Source organism: Pholcus phalangioides, unplaced genomic scaffold (assembly GCF_987345545.1).
Source record: "Pholcus phalangioides strain wild (caught in Gottingen) unplaced genomic scaffold, Ppha-v1.0 ptg000010l_1, whole genome shotgun sequence".
Taxonomy (NCBI): Eukaryota; Metazoa; Arthropoda; class Arachnida; order Araneae; family Pholcidae; genus Pholcus; species Pholcus phalangioides.
The window spans coordinates 25849239-25866831 of NW_028301603.1; the positions used below are offsets into that span (position 1 = coordinate 25849239).

Here is a 17593-nt window from a genome sequence, read left to right on the forward strand (position 1 = left end):
AATGGCAGGATCAGAACTGTTCTCTCACGAGAGTCAGATGGCATGAAGCGGACAATGCAGCCCCGAAAAAAAAAAAAAGCACATGAATGCCGACGCCGTGACGGGAGGACTGGGTCCACAGAACCATCGTCGTTGCCTCAAGGCGGAAGATAATTACGGGCCGGCGAACCCTATAGTCAAACATCTCAAGTGACGATCCTTGGAGTGACAAGAATACTCGGAAGACCCAGCTAGAAGATCCCGACATTTCGGCATGATTAAGACTCTCCGTGAACGATTCTGTTGGGACAGATCCAGCACCGACGTGGAAGAGTGGTGCAAGAATTGCGACGCCTACGTCGCCCGCAAAGGACATCCGAGGCGCACCCGAGACCGCCTTCACCGCCACAACGTCGAAGCGCCGGCCGTTGGAAAGAATCACCCCGAACATCCTGCGACCGTTACCGAGGACCGCCCACGAGAGCACCGGATACTCGTCATCGCTTATGAGACAACCTTCGCCAGAAAGTTGATCTGATGTTTCGGCGACCGAGAGATTCTTCTACCGGAAGAATACGTCCAGGGACTCCAAGAGCGCCTCGAGGACATGCATCGAATCGTCAGACACAGGATCAACATCGGCTCCGAAAAGATGAACGGCTACGATGCGATGACTGTCCCCTATACTCCAGACATCATGGGAAGGATCCTACAGACTCGTGAAGAGACTGAACGAGGTCTTAGCTCGGATGCAGGAAACGCCATCCTCGAAGTGCAAGGTGGCCCACTTCAACAGACTGGCCTCTTACCACAGTGACAATCCGCCGATTTAAGGACTGAATTGACGGGACGAACAATTGTAAGAGAGGGGCAATGTTACAATCTATAGACGATAGATGGCGCGATTTGTTCGATGGCTCTCAGAAATATCGAAATCGGTTGATACCGGTTTTTTTTTTTTTTGTGATAAGCAATGTTAAAATAAATCGTGGTAAATTTCATGCACTGAAGGATTAAAATCTTGATTTGATTATCAATTTTGAACTGTTCAAATGAACAATATTGTAAGACTTAGCGAAAGTTAAATTTTTAGAAGACAAAATCATATGAAACTTCTTGAAAAATTGCACTCTGTAACTCGCTCTGAGATGAAGCATATTTATTAAGGAATCATTATGTTGTTTTGTTGAGATATAAAAAAATGAAATTCGTACAGTGGGACTAAAAAACAGTTGCAATTTTTTGGCGCAATTTTTAGTGTTGAAGTATATATATTGCATATCATCATGAGAGAAGCAGATTACTGTTCGAAAGTTATTACTACTTCAGTATTTGGTGTTATGGCCTCGTTGAGTTCAAATATGAATTTTTTTCTGACGATCGTGTGTGATTTTATATATATATGTATGTATGTGTATATATATATATATATATACACACACACACACACACACACACTAGCTGATACCCGGCGACGTTCAAATATTTTAATTAAAAACTTCAGGCAATCGGTTGTGGATGCACAATATTTATTGATTTTCCAACTGGTGTGTAGATGTACAAATTTTTGGGATTACCAACACGCGACAAAAAGCTGTCCGTGTGAAAAGCAGCGCTCAAGTAGGTTGATACCTGCCAGTGCTAACGACTGACCTTGCGCTTCGTTGATTGTCATGGCAAAAGCTAAACGAATCGGGAACTGCAATCGCCTGAAACTGAATGGCATTTCTTCAGTGATAATTGGGATACGTGGAATGAAGACGTCTTTTCCTTCGGCACATCCAGTTAGAATCGCTGTTTCAATGATGTAATTTCTTCACGCAGAGTCTTGGTGTCTCCAAATTTCTTAAAAGCATTATAGGTGTTCCGACTTTAAGGGTCAAGGTGTGTGGTGGCACACTCGGAATATCCAAAGTTCAGAAATTCTGCAGGATACAGAACTGTCTGTGACAGTGTCAACCGATTTATAAGATGTGAAGTCTCCTGGAAAAAATTTTAGGATTTTTTCGTTGATCTTGTTAACACTGTTATTTTGACTGCCGCATTAGCACTTACAGGACACCCTATGTAAACTGAAGAGCCAAAAAAACTGGTACAGGCATGCGTCTGCAAATAAAGAGATATGGAACCAATCAGAGTAAGGCGCTGCGGTCGGCAACGCCTATATAACATAACAAGTGTCTGGCATAGTTGTTAGATCGGTTACTGCTGCTACAATGGCAGGTTATCGAGATTTAAGTGAGTTTGAACGTGGTGTTATAGTCGGCGCACGAGAGATGGGACATAGTATCTCTGAGGTAGCGATGAAATTTGGATTTCCACGTACGACCATTTCCCGAGTGTACCGTGAATATCGGGAATCCGGTAAAAAATTAAATCTACGACATCGCTGCGGCTGGAATAAACTGTTATAATGGCAGCATTAAAGATGTGGCAAACCATTGTAAAGGCATATACACGTCTGAAACGCATTGTTGGTAACCACGGTAACCAAAGTAAACGTTCTAAAAGTGATTGTTGAGGCCCCAAAATCATTGTTGCCCGACAGTTTTTCGCCCATTTCGGGCATTTGCCCAGCAATGACGAACTTCTAAAGTAGCCTACGGTTCAATCCCGGTCCTGTTTGGTATACGTATATGCAAAATCTGGTGGTGATCGGTCTAAAACTGTAGATTTGTATAAAGAACATACATACAGTCATACTTTCACATTTATATATAAGACTAGCTGATACCCGGCGACGTTGCCCGTCCCGTAAAAAATTTATGTACGTATAGCTTATTATTTCTTAATCAAAAAAATTTCTGCATCAAGTGAGAAAAAATTACTTTTTAAATATTTTAATTAAAAACTTGAGGCAACGCTTGTGGATACACAATATTTTTTGTTTTTCCATCTGGTGTGTAGATTTTTTAGATTACCAACACGCGAACAGGTGACGAAAAGCAGAGTGTGTGAAAAACAGGGTTCAAGTAGGTTGATATCTGCCACTGCTAACGACTGGCCTTGCGCTTTGTTGTCATGGCGAAAGTTTAAAGCGATTACAGTTCCTGATTCGTTTAAGTGAATGGCATTTCTTCAGTGATAATTGGGATAGGGGCCATTCAAGTATTACGTAAGCAGATTTTCATCCATTTTGACCCCATCCCTCCCCTTGTCAGCAAAACACTGAACCTCCCCCTTCCCCCTGTCAGCAAAATTTCGTCAGCAGCTTAGAATATTTCATATCTTCAAAAAGGGGTGGTTGATGACGTTAGCAACCTTCAAACCCCCTCCCCCCGTCATCAAAAGCAGCAAATGCAACCCCCCCCCCCCGATGCTGACATAATACTTGAATGACCCCATACGTGGAATGAAGACGTCTTTTCCTTTGGCACATCCAGTTAGAATCGGTGCTTCGATGATGTAATTGTGCAATTTCTTCACGCAGAGTCTGCTGCCATTGCAGAGTCTCGGTGTCTCCAAATTTCTTGAAAGCATTATAGGTGCTCCGACTTCGAGGGTCAAATTGTGTGGAGACACACCCGGGATATCCAAAGAGTTCAGGAATTCTGCAGAATACAGAACTGTCTGCGCTGAGTCTGACAGCGTCAACCGATTTGTAAGATGTGGAGTCTCCCAGAATAATTTTTTGAATTTTTTCGTTGATCTTGTTCACACTGTCATATTTCGATGCCACAATCGCTCTCTCACAAAGCCACTCATGGTTTTGGTGATTTTGTTCAATGTTTGGGAAGACTTTGTCTGCAAGTTCTTGAACTGAGTTTACGTTCCCAAATGGATTTTGGCACTTGTTAATCAGTCCAGTGCTTGGGTTTACGGGAATTCTTCCATTACCATTGACAAGTTTGATCAACTGATGTGAAAATGATAGCAGTGCTGAGTCATTTTGCAGTTGAACTCGCATGTTGGTAGATAATGATAATTTTTTAACTTCGTGCCAGAGTGTTGATGATTTGAGGAAAGCATTGAGTTTATCAGCTAGCATTGAAAATTTTTACTCCCAGTTTTGTCGTCGTAGTTGTTGTTCTCTGTTAGCGACGTCATACGTCCAGCTTGTGGAGCGAATATTATTCAAACGCCTTTTAAGCATTTTTTTAAATGGAAACTATACCTTTACGATGGTTGAGATAAAGGCCGCATTAGCACTTACAGGACACCCTGTATATAGGCTAGCAGAAATACCCGGCGCTTTGCGGGTTTTCTTCAATTACTGGGAGGATTGGAAAAGTGACAAACCGTTATAAAGGTTACTGTTATGACAGAATTAAAGGTGTGACAAACCATTGTAAAGGCATATATACACGTCTGAAACGCATTGTTGGAAACCACGGTAACCAAAGTAAAGGTTCCGAAAGTAATTTTTGAGGCCCCAAAACCATTGTTGGCCGACAGTTTTTCGCCCATTTCGGGCATTTGCCCATCTCTGACGAACTTTCAAAGTAGCCTATCGTTCAAGTCGAGTCCCATTTGGTATATATGCAAAATCTGGCGACGATCGGCCTAAAACTGTAGATTTGTATAAAGAACAGACAGACATACTTTGACATTTATATATAAGATGTGTATGGTTAAACACAGATACCTTTCAGAATTTTTTTATCTCGGATTGGACAAAAAAAAATTTTTCCACGCCAAATATTTTAGTCTCAATGTTCTATTTTAAACTTCTTTCTTAAAAATTTATAAATTCCATAAGCATTTATTTTTATTCCTTGTTGTTAGTAAATAGCTGATGTATTTGTGTATACATTTATGAGACTTTTCTAACTATAAAAATTTAGTTCCCCAGGAACTTGGCTGTATCTAGCTACAATGTTATGTGAAGGTTTCACAAAGCAAAAAAAGGTAATTTTAAGTCCATGTATTTGCCTTTAAGTAATATAGTTTCCATTATTATTTTCATGTAAAATAAAATATTTCCATGCATGATTTAATGACACATTTCAACATTACATCACCACATTTTTACTTATATTTCATTTGTATCAACAACCCTAGTGGAACAAATACAGTCAAACCCTAATTTAATGCCACCATCTGTCCTAAAGAATTTTGGCATTATATCCGATCATATTTCACATGTATTAATTTCACATGTTTATTACGAAATGTTATATCTCAGTGTCTAATTTGTGACTCCACGAATAAAATAACCTATTTTATATGCATTCAATTCTAAATTGAGAGAAAATTTATAAAATTGTAAACACTGTACAATCACTTGAATATTTCTCTATCAAACTTATTTAACAGAAATATACTCTTACCTCTGAAATTATTTCAGTTCTGCATAAATTTTAGCGGCACATTTTATATGCAAAAACAAAATAAACAAAGGGGGAAAATTGAGACATTTTTTTTTTTTGTACAGCTCTAAATTTGACCAGTGTGAGTAAAAACATTCACTGTTGAAAAACTTGTCTTGGCAACCTTGAAGAAACTGGTGCAATATGCTTGTGTGTGATACTTTCCCTTATCAACAAATCCATTTCTCTGCATAGGTTGGCTCTTTATAAATGGGCTTTTTAAAGCTCTGTCAAAACCTTTTTGACCACACACCAGTGTGTATTCTTTAAATCATTTGCTCAGACTGTTGTTATGTAGACTGATAATAACAATGGAATGAAAAGATAACTCTTCAACTGCTATATAAAAAAAGCAAAATGATGGGAAAGGAAATGTGGGAATTCTCGCAAACTGACACATAGACTTTGTATAAACCCAAACAATAGTTGACATTATAACATATTCGTGCTAAAATGGGTTTTTAACATTATTGTCCATGTATGCAATATTTGTTCACTGAAAATTTGTGGCACTAAGCGGGGCTGGCGCTATAACAAGCTTTAACTTTACATAAATAAAAGGGAGGACATTTAAAAAAAAAAACCTAGAGTTTTTGCTAATTCAAAAACTATGATATTAATTCTTTGAAAAGTTATAATCATGTTCACCAATGAGCAAATTTTGTGAATGGAAATAATAAAACAATCAATACCCTTGACAACAAATAATATCATACCTTTTAACTACAGTGACGTCATATGACCATAGGCGGAGATAGACTTGGAAGTCTGGGGGGGGGCACAATGATGATGTCATCTCATATATACATTAGATCAGTCACTCCACATTTGACACTGGGGGGCATATCTCCACCCATGCATGACACTGCAAAATTTCTATGCTAATATAAATGAGGGTTCCCCGATCTACAAGAGATTGCTAAGGATGAGTTTTAGAGCGAAGCTAAAAGTAAAGTGAAAAACAAAATAAGCTGCCTGCCAAACAGTTTTTGCTTCATGTCTGCGACCAAAATTTTAGGGAAGAAACAGGATTTGAAAAATTGAACATTTTAGGCGTCAGTCTACCAAATTTCTTGTCAGCCAAGCATATTTGTAATACAAATACAACGCCACAAATGGCAAAATGCCCAACGAGGTGGCTGAGAAAAAGTTCCCATAAAAATATGGATGTCATATATTTCAAAAATACAACAACCCAATTAAAAATGCAATTAATAAAAATTATAGAGAAATATTGCAAAATAAAAAAAAATTATTCGATTTTCCAGCACTTGATGACCTTCCCAATGTTAGAAGACGCATAAAAAATTTTAGGTGCTAATATAAATTTTTTTTTTGTGCCATGGCGACTTGGCTCCTGAGATTTGTCAAGGCATAGGTAAATACATCTAGACATGAACAAGTGCACAATGTCAGGCCTTCCTTGCAAAACACTGTTGATGCAAGTGCATTGTGACAAAGTGCTATTGTGTGTGTGTGCAGTTTATGTGTACTTATACAACTAAAGATTGTGTTATAATTTGAAATAAAATGTATATCATATTTGGAGATTGATAAGCATGATAAAAAGTTTATTTCGTTCCCCTCATTCTAATTTCAGGTAAATTAATATTTGAAGATGCAGATAAAAATTAATGAATCCCTGAAGAATTTCTATGTTCTTAAAATAGTGATTTCTAATAAGCATTCAACAAATAAATTTTGATTATGATATCCCTCTATGGACATATGTTTGAAATAAAATGTTTTGTATGACAAATCGTGTGCAAGTTCTGTGATGTGTTTATTTTATTTCAGGGACCGTGAGCTGCCTCGATATTCCATTCTTGTTTAAAAAATCGTCAAATATTCACGACTGATATATTCCCCTCTACTGTCACTTCCTAGAGTAGCGATTTTAACTCCATGGAAATTTTCAAGTCCTTTTGAACTCAATAAATTTCTCGAGGACTTGACATTTGGATTTCATAGGCTTAACTACAGCATACCTTGAATAGTCGTCAACAAAGGTGACAATATACCTTGACCCTCCTTTAGATGTAGGCATAAGTCCTCTGACATCACTATGAATGAGCCGAAGTGGCCTTGATGCACGTTTGGTCCCTCCTTTAGGGAAAGAAATTTTTCTCATCTTTCCAAGGACACAAGTAGAGCAAATACTTCCATCTTCCATTACTTCTGCACAACTATTGACAGCATCATCCTCCTTCATGAGCTTCTTCACTGCATTCAAATGAAAATGTCCTAAGCGTCGGTGGATAAGCTCCTCATGCCTTGAGATATGCGCTTTATAAGTTCTCGCTTCTACAACCTTATAAAGTCTCCCACTTCTATATGCAGTAAAGATTACTCTGTTCTTTTGGTTAGGGTCTTTCACGATGGCCTTACCTCTTTGAAATGAAAGTCATTCCCATCTCCTCGATTCTTACCACTGAAAGGAGGTTACCGTCGAGTTGTGGTACGTACAGAACGTCGGCTAGATAGAATGTTTCTCTACAGCAGGATTTAACAGGCTTCAAAATAACACAACCTTTTCTAACCACTTCCATTTTCTCGGAATTAGCTATTTCCACTTCGGACATTACAGTTGTCAAATTGAGAAACTTATATTTTTGTAAACACATGTGCTCCTTTGCATCACTGTCTAGATACCAATCGCAGCCAGGTTTCTTGTTACCAGCTTTGGCAGTCAGTGTTCGATTCGCGTTCTGCGAAACCATCTCGGCCCGATGGGACGTGCTCTTCAACGGGCAATTCCTGGCTATGTGTCCCCAAACACCACAGGAAAAACATCGAATTCTTCTCTCATTGTTTCTGGAGTATCTCCCTGATTTGTACGCGAGTTTTTCCTATATCGTCAGTTTTAAGAGCTCGATCGCCCACAGCTACGCGATTCGTTTGCGTATAGTTACACAGTAACTTCTCTTCCACAATCAGACGCGATTTTACCATTTTTGTGGACAGTTCGTTCTCATCACGCTCCAAATTCAGTATCAGATCTTCGTACTTTTTGGGCAGACCCATTAACATCACAAGAGGACTTCCCTGTCGGTAGAACCATATCCGCAGGATGCCACCTTTCGATGTAAGTCCATCAATCTTCCCAAGTATGCGCTTACGCATTCGTCAGGCCTCATCGATACATTAAAAAACTCTAAGAAGCTGCAGCGTGTGTAATAATCCAAATTTCGTGTGAATGTCCCTCAAGGATGCCCAAGCGTCTCTCGCACAGTCCGCGATATCGTCTGAAAAGTCATCTTCCACCTCTAAAAACAGAAATGTGAGGTCCCTTTCATTGGTTTTCCTCTCATCCTCCCTCAGTTCTGATCCGTATCCGGGTTCTATGGCATCCCAGCAGTCTTTCTGCACCAGTGCGGCGCGCGTCCGTATACTCCACGCGTTGTAATTGTCCCTATTGAGCTTTGGAATCTTCAATCCCTTCATCTCTATTAGGCTTAGTTGAGCGCGTGTAGAATTTTCTTCTATCCTCTGTGAAACTAATTTAAGTTACCTACTCACTTATCGATGAAACGTTTATCCAAGAGCCTTCGTGCTGATAACGTGTTGCGAAACAACGGGGTGGGTGTACTGGATACATCGATTATAAGTGAAAGGCGCTAATCACACAAGGAAACGCACGTCCTTCATCACACTTTTATTTACGGGAGCCGTTCTACTTAACATGTTGCCAAGAGGTCAACTACAATACTCTTCATGCTTTTGGCATAACCAGCCATTATAAAAGCTTCACTTTTGTATCGTAAGAAAAGTGCCTAAAATAGGCACTAAAAAAGACATTTATAATTAATGACTAAAAGCTGAAGTAACGAAAAGCTACCATATCAAGGGTCCAAAAATTGGCTAAAATCTTGACTCACTCACTGAGAGAGAATCTTCTGTTTCAATAATGTAATAATTTCATTATGAGTCAAATTAATCTGATATCATGCCAAAGAAAAAGTGTTTGTGGTCCCTCAAAATTAGGAAAATTAGGTTAGAGTTCGATTCAATCGAATACTTAAAAAGTAATGAGCTAATATGTAAAAATATAGTGCTACCTGAAATTTAAAATATCAAAATTATAACGTTTTCATACGGAGTAATTTAAAAAAATAATGATAATATATTTTGTCAATTTTTAAATATTGAGTATGAATTTGATTGGTTTGCATCGATTAAACAAAAAATCCCCCAAATTTGGGAAATGATTTTTCCACATCTAAAATAACACCACGATTGTATGCAGTGCATATATTTTGTGAAAAAAATGAAATCGAAATACATGAGATCCTCGGCTAGAGCCCTATCAGCTCCCAGTCTAGCATTAGAGCTTGTGTGTCAATCGACATTTTTGAGTCTGGTGGTTGTTTTTTCCGCAAATAGACACTTTGTCTAAAGGCCCGTTTACACGCGGTAAGTGATTAAGTTGGTAACTAAATTTTAAGTTGGCAAGTACGTTACAATGTATGCAGACGATTAGGGCCGTTTACACGGCTTTAGTTGGTAAGTGCACAAGTGATTTAGTAATTTAGTGAAATAAAAACAGTTCTATTATTTCCGGTTAAGCAGACCTATGCGCCAGTGGGCGTGGCCTGCCACTCAGAGGGGTCTTTTCGCTTCCTCTCGGGGGGGGGGGGGGGTTAATTTGATCTCAAGCGTGAACTTGTTCATACTCCGTCTTCTCCTACCGTCTCGCTAGAATTCCACGGAAATACAGGATGGTGAAGTGGCCAGAGGACATAACCTTAAAGTTTGTTGAATATCTCTGCCATGGAAGTTTGTTGAACTATAGAAATGAAAACTACCTTAAAACAAACAAGCTAAAAATTAATCGATGTTGGAAATAGTAGAAACTGGAATATTCGGTCGACGTGCTGCCAGGAGTTAAAAAAAAATTGAAGATTCATAAATATATTGGGTGCTGGTGTGGAAGATTTATTATATATTAAAAAATTAAAAACTTGACGGGGAATATTTCTCTCATCCAGAACGAATTTGCTGTCATTTATTGTAAAAATGCATAATCAAATATTGAACAAAGATAGTATCTGCATTAAATTTAAAAAATAATAAAATTTCAAATTTTTGTTTTTATTGAATTTTTATTATTTAATTTCGAAGCCTTAGAATTTCCTACAAACGCCAAGAATCTTCTCCTATAATCTTTTCGGTTTACATAATTTATATCCTATAACTTCGATTAAAATATCATATAATCGATATTTACGTCAGTCTATAATAAGTTGTGTATTCTTTTTTCCCCTCTTGTGAAAGTGAATTCACAATTTTTCAAAAAAACAAGAAAACAATGTGCCTCTGATCACAGTATTCGTTAGTTCTACCGGATCATCTTTATCCATTGTTGCGGAAGCTATGAGCTTTGAAAAAACACCGCTTTGAATGCCATATACATGTATGTGTATATATGTGTATATAATGTGTGTGTATATATATATGTATCATTACTATTATTATTCTCCCGCGAGTTGAGTCTCTCTCCCTCCGTTGATTCGAGTCGAATGTAGCGCGTATGAGCCAACTGCGCTCGCCCCCGTAAAAATTACCCAATGAGCACCTACTTACCACTTATCGTGTGGACACTTTTCTGAATAATCGATAACTTAAAATTTAGTTACCAACCTAATTACTTACCGCGTGTAAACGGGCCTTAACCCGATGTCTCAAGTTGTTTCACTTCCGACTTGCTGATCTGTCACGTCGATGTGGAGTCGATTTTATTCACGCTGAAACTAATTACTCTTGTAGAGTTTTCTTTAGTTTCAATTTTTTTTTTTCAACGCTTCAATCGCTAACGCAATTTCGAGCGTTTCGTGTAACGTCAGTTCAGCTGCTTGTAGATCTTTTAGCGGGTCCTGTAATCCTCGTATGAATTGAGCACGTAGCATAAAGGCCCTTTCACACTGTTTTAACAATTGGAATATACTGCGCCTTTCAGACGAGCCGAAAAATCTCGGCACCTAGGAAATGTTCATGCGGGTCCGGACGTCGTCCGCATGTGTCAAAACCTAAGTGCGGGCTCCGCATCCGCACATAGAAGTTTTGACAATAGGTTTATTCGGAGCTATTCAGACGATGCGGATGCGGAGCGAATTCGTCCGCATCTATGGCTACTTTTTGAAGGTGATTTTTCACGGAATTTTTTTAATTATTTGCCATAAATACCCTTAAAAACACCATATGATGGTCCCTGCTCATTAATATTATGTACCTACATACGTCTATCCCCCCGTTTCCTTCTGAGATGGAGATATAGCAACTTAAACTGCCTTTTGTCCATATTTCACAATTTTATACAATAAAACCTGCCAACAAGGGCCACTGACGGGACCAAAATTATAAGCCGTTCGGTTCATTACGAATATTTAATTGACTAAATACTTTAATAACTTTTAAATTTAATTTTAAAATTTTAATTCTTTTCTTTTTAAATTTTTAAAATTATTTAAAAATATAAATATCTGAAATATTATTTTAAATATTTGTTATTTTTTTAAATTTTTTAACTGTTAACTTTTTTAAACTTTTAAAAAAATACTTTTATTAAACAACGTTATCCACGTACGGTGTTCACTCAGGGCCGGATTAAGACGTTTGAAGACCCTACAAACCAGACACGACCCAGGCTCTGTCCCTCTCGGGATATAATCCTTTTACCCAATCAGGTTGGGTCGCGCTGGGCGTTTGAAGACCCTAGCACTTGAATATTTTTGGTGGTTCCCCCGATACCTACAAGTTTATTTTACTCGATATTCAGTCTATAAACTTAAAAAAATGAAATTTTATATTTCAGAAGTGAGACTAATCTAAGGATGGGATTTCACTCTAAAAGGTTTATGAAAGTTATTTTATAAATCTTGAAAAATGTAACCAATAAACACGTCTGTTACATTCGAGAGAACTTAACTGATCCGCCTATTGGTTGCATTTTTCAAGTTTTATAAACGAACTTTTATAGTGTAATCCCGGCCTAAGACAGAATTGTGTTGTGAATATTTCTAAGCACAGGTATTTTGAAAGTGTCTACCCCTTCCCTTTTTTACTACTTGCAAATTCTTTGATATCTCCTGAATTTTTTTTTCTTTTTTTTGGAACATCGAACGTTTTGGATGTTTTTGGATTTGATTTTTCGAACTTTGGATGTTTTTGGAATTTTTCTTCCATATTTTTCCGAAAAGACGGATTTTTTTTTCAAAATATTTTGAAAATATTTGAAGACATTTTCTCCCATCGACCACTTGTGAGGATCGGAATGAAGACATCTTTATTCCCATATTCTATGTGGCTCTAGATTAAACCACCAAAGAATGCCTCTAGGCTGCCTATGGGCACTGAATCAGGGGTGAAGGAGAAAGTAATTACAAAAATTGCGGAAAAAACAGTTTTTATGCACGAATTTTGAACTAAAGACACAGAGTAATAATACTATAGAGTGCGCGCGAGGGGTTACAATGTGAAGCAAAGATCCGGAGTCACGTGACTCCAGTCGAAAGGCTGGTCAGGGAATCTCGCTGGCAATGCTTTCCTTATGGCTGTTCGTATGACGATCTCCAAGTGCTGTCTTATTTTTCATTAGAATGGTCACCACGTGTGCAGCTTTCGGATGTTCGGAACGGTTTAGGAAAAGAGGAACATTATCCTTTCACAAAGGAATACTTTTTTGCTTATTTCCCTTCTTATAAATTAAAAATTGGAATATTAAATTGACGATGCAATGGATTTCTGACGTAATCTCAGTTTTTAACGACTCCATTTTGGATTTAATTCAATTAAAGTTCCAAGTTTTGGTAAAATTCAAATGTCATGAATCATTATTAAATGTTTTAATAGAATTTTTGGCAATAAATGATTGAAATTGTGAGTTTTATGAAGTTTTAACTGAAATATACGTCTCCGCAAGATTTGGCGAGATTTGGCGAGCTAGTGAGTTCATTCGAGTTTTGTTCAACTTGGAAGAAAATATGCTTTTCAGAAGGATAAATTTATGAAAAATATTCTATTTAAATAGAATGTGAGGAAAACTCCCTCCCCCCCCACTCTAGACAATTGCAGTTTGGCATAAAAATGCATAACAACCTCTAAAAATAATAGTATTTTTACCCCTCTTCGTAACGGTTATGTTTGCATATGCTGATAAATACAGCAAAAGCCAACATGAACTAAGCCGATGAAAAAAAATCTCTCTCTATCTTCGCATTTATTATTAATTTAATTTTTATGGCGAAATATGTGTAGTGCACGCATCTCATACGGGCAGAACGAAGTTGTTGAAATAAAGTGATATTTCAGCATGGATTTTTTCCATATTCATCAAACTTACTAACTTCATTTTGAGAATTATTCGATTCATTCGTAAAAAGTGATAAATGCTACGAAATTCATCAAACTTACTAAAAATATTGGTAATTATGCATATATTTACCAACTATTATGCATAATTTCTGAAGATAACGCGCACTACGGATTTATCAAATTTACAGTAACATAAACATTATATATTTGTTGTATACAATATTTTGTTTCCTGTGTGTGTTAAGCTATTAAAAACTGTGCCAAAAAAATTTATTTCATGAAATTTATACTGTTTATATTCACTTCCTTCAAATATTATATATTCAATTAAAATTTAAAAATCCATGTGTTAAGAAATTATTAAGAATTATCCCTTAATGGAAAATTAAAAAATTCCGTTTTCCAATATTTGTTTATTTTATACAATTTATTTTTTCAAATCTGATACTCCCTAAATATTTCACATAAAAATGAGTGAAATTCATTGAAAAAATGAAGGAAAGTTTTCATCAACTTGATCGAATTGAGTCAAATTTCGTTACAGCAACATCCTAGCTTCTGCGAAAACGCGCCAAATGTAATAGCGCAGAACCTGTTCTTTCCCCGACAATACTGCTCATCTTTTCCTCACGTTCGACAAGTTTTATGAATAGCGTGCGCGGTCTATTTATATCTTAAGTCTATGACTAAAGATGCGGGCGATTCGTCCGCATCTTCAGCGCTCGTTTGAAAGGGTATGCGGACCCGCGTCCGCTCCGTGTGAAAGGGGCCTAAGGTTCATGACAGATTTTGAGCAAGCGGAGATTCTAGATTCTTTCACAACTAGATTTGAATTTCGCGGTTTTCGAAAGTTCTTTTAATGTAGCGATATAATTCGAAATAGGCTCACCCGGGCATTGCGTTTGGCAAAGAAACTTTTGTTCTTTCAAGATGTTCACCCCCTTTTACAGAGATGACCGTCCAAAATTTTTTTTGTTAGCATTAAGAGAGACCGGGCAAAAACTTTCTAATTGGGTTTTGGGGCACATGGGGACTATATATACCGGGTGTTTCAAAAAGCATTACGATTTGAAATGCGTATATTACGAAAAATATTGAACATAGACACTTGAGATTGATTTTATATTACATGGCTAATCATTGTTTTTTTCCAAAACAAATTAAAGGTGCTCAATATGTCCACCTTGGGATGAATTTCACTACCGTATACATATGCCGTGCATCCCAAACTTTTGCGAGCATGTTTGTATCCACTGAGAGTGGATTTCTGTGGACTACGTGCGAAACTCTGTCGGATGCGCTCCACATTTTCGTCTGACATGCGGGGACGGCCAGGGGATTTTCTTTAACACAGACAACCCGTATCGCGGAATTTTTTATACCATCACCTAATGCTCTCAGCGGTAGGAAGTTCAATAACAGGGAATTGTCGACGAAATGCACGATGAACAGTTGTAACGGACTCACACTTCACGAAGTTTAGAACACAAAACGATTTCTGTTGTGCAGTCGCCATCTTGACAAACACAAGTGGCAACCGAAGGAAGAACATTGGCGCTATCTGTCGGCAACTGCGTGAAACTCGAGATTTCCCACTTTTTACATTATTCGATCAATTAAAAGCTGCATAATTATGATTTTTTTTAATCGGATGATTCTTTTTGAAACACTGTGTAAAGAAGGTATTTTTATTTATTTTATTAAATGGATGGCATATCCTTACTACAAGTTATTTGGAAAGTTTTTCCAATTAGAAGTATACCTCTAGGATCAACAGTTCGCCAGTAAAATGCCATACTACCCCTGTTTGCTATGCACCCCGTACATATACGTTTGAGGGCCCCCTGTCCTCCCGATACTTATAATAACTTTACACCTATGCACATGATAACTGAAAAAAATATATCATACCTCAAAGTGGCAGTAAGGGATGGCATGCTTACAAGAAATGTTAATAACATGGACAAAAATATAAAAAGAAGAAATGCTGGCATGTAAGTGCAATGATTGCTGCACTTCTCTCGTGAAGCTTGGATGGTCACATTGCCTTCTGTGTTGGTACTAATATTTATGCCTTCAGATTGAACACAGCTACATTCATTATATCTCTGAAAAAAAAAAAAAATTTCTTTTAAAATAGACAAACATTTTCAAACAAAAATAAGACAAATTATAAATAATCATATTGCATGAAATAGGAACAATCAGGTATAAGCAAAAAGTCTATAAAAACTTTTAAAATTAATTTTAAAATAATGAGAAATTATGTGAGAGATATGTGTGTTACCCCACACGAGGAATTTATTTTTTTAATGAATTTTTCAATTGATTCAACGAATATGATTAAAACTCATATTTTCATTAAATCAAGAAAAATTGGGATAAGATTACCACAAATAAGACAAACTTCTACAAATCATTAGATTGGAGAATTCATGAAATCTGAGTCTTATATTTAGGCTTATTTTCTTTTCATGTTCTTTTCTGTTCTCAACAGAACATAGATTTCACTCAGCTACTTGGACGACAAGATCAGTGATCGTAAACATAATTTCCAGCAACATATTAATTAAAGGAAATTCAATCTTGAGACATTGCTAGAGATATGTGGGATTGACTTGCATAGATAACAATAAACCAAGAAATGTTTGAGACAAAATTTGGAAAATGCAAAGACAAGACTGAATACATCAAAATGACTCAATGAAATATAGACAACACTAGTGTCACAGATCAAGCAATAGTGACAGACGTCACATTTTTTTTATGTACTTCCAACCACTGACCAAGATACTGTATTAGAAAACAGTATACAGAAATGAACGACAATGAATGAATGCCAGGACTCTGCCACCGGACTTATCTTGTTGCAGATCTCTTCCAGCCCAGCTTCTTTCAGATAATGGAATAAAGCGTGTGTGTACCTAATAATCTGAGTGTGTATCTAGAGTTGTCTGATTTTTCAGTGCTGTCATTTATACCTCAAGTTGTTAATGAAGTGTAATGATTGAATTTTTTTTATCATATTGTGTGACAAGACGCAAAAATAGGACAGAACAATTATCATTGTTAATCCCAGACATTTTGACTATCCTTTCAAAAACACACAAGGCATATTTTATTCTTGTTTTTCTTTATTTCTTTCTGGAATGCCCCTTTATGTTTTTGTGTTCTGGTTGCAGTCCGCGTGTGTGGTAATTGCTCTGTAACATATATTAAATAAAACTGTGTGACATATTTTAGTGGAGGCGCCAGGTACTCCAAAATTGTGGAAAACCCAATCAGAAGAAGCCGTAGACTACAAGGGGTTCTGAGCCCGTATCGCTGCCTGACTCCTGTAGACTTTGGTGTCTGATGGCTATCTAATGTTCAACCTGTTCCCAGTGCATTTGTCCCAAATTATCCCATGCACCAAGTGCCTCGGGACCACCGCATATTCTCCAGTACTGATGGTCAAACCCCCGAAAAATGACTGAAAGACTATGAAAGGATCTCCAATTAAACCGTCGGAATGATTCGATTTGCTTAGATAATGTTGTTTTACTTGACTGATACTGCTGGGCAATGGTTTGAGAACAATGAGGACTTCATTACTAGCTGGGCAATTTTTCAACGGCACTTCAAAGAAACATTTCGACAATCCAAAGATATCAAGCGACGAGCGAAAGACCTGTTGAGGACCGGGGCGCAGTATCGGCGTGAGAATTTTGAGTCCTATATTCAAGATTTTCTCTCATTATGCCACCAAGTCGATTCATCAATGGCAGATGACAAGAAAATTTCCCACCTCATGAGAGGGATCGCAGAGAATTTCTACCAAGTACTGATGAACAAAGAAGCCGCTACAGTAGACCAGTTCATATCTGATTGTCGACAGATCGCGACTATGAGGAGACGTCGTATAGTCAAGGCGCAGTATGAAAGGCTACGAATCGTGACTGCGTAGTATCTTCAATGAACTCAGGGAGCTTGTCAACATTGATCCGACGCATTGT

The 17593-nt window shown here is 37.4% G+C and overlaps 1 protein-coding gene across 4 annotated transcripts in view; it reads right to left on the bottom strand.

Annotated features, from left to right (window-relative positions):
* LOC149081157 (solute carrier organic anion transporter family member 4A1-like) overlaps window positions 1–17593 on the bottom strand; it is a 357667-nt gene that overhangs the window by 131267 nt on the left and 208807 nt on the right. For 2 of the 4 annotated variants that reach the window (XM_089237938.1, XM_089237937.1), the window contains exon 9: window positions 15510–15706. In XM_089237938.1, the coding sequence (XP_089094064.1) occupies window positions 15510–15706 (197 nt within the window). The remainder of the gene's footprint in view (window positions 1–15509; window positions 15707–17593) is intronic. The other 2 variants (XM_089237940.1, XM_089237939.1) reach the window with 1 other exon arrangement.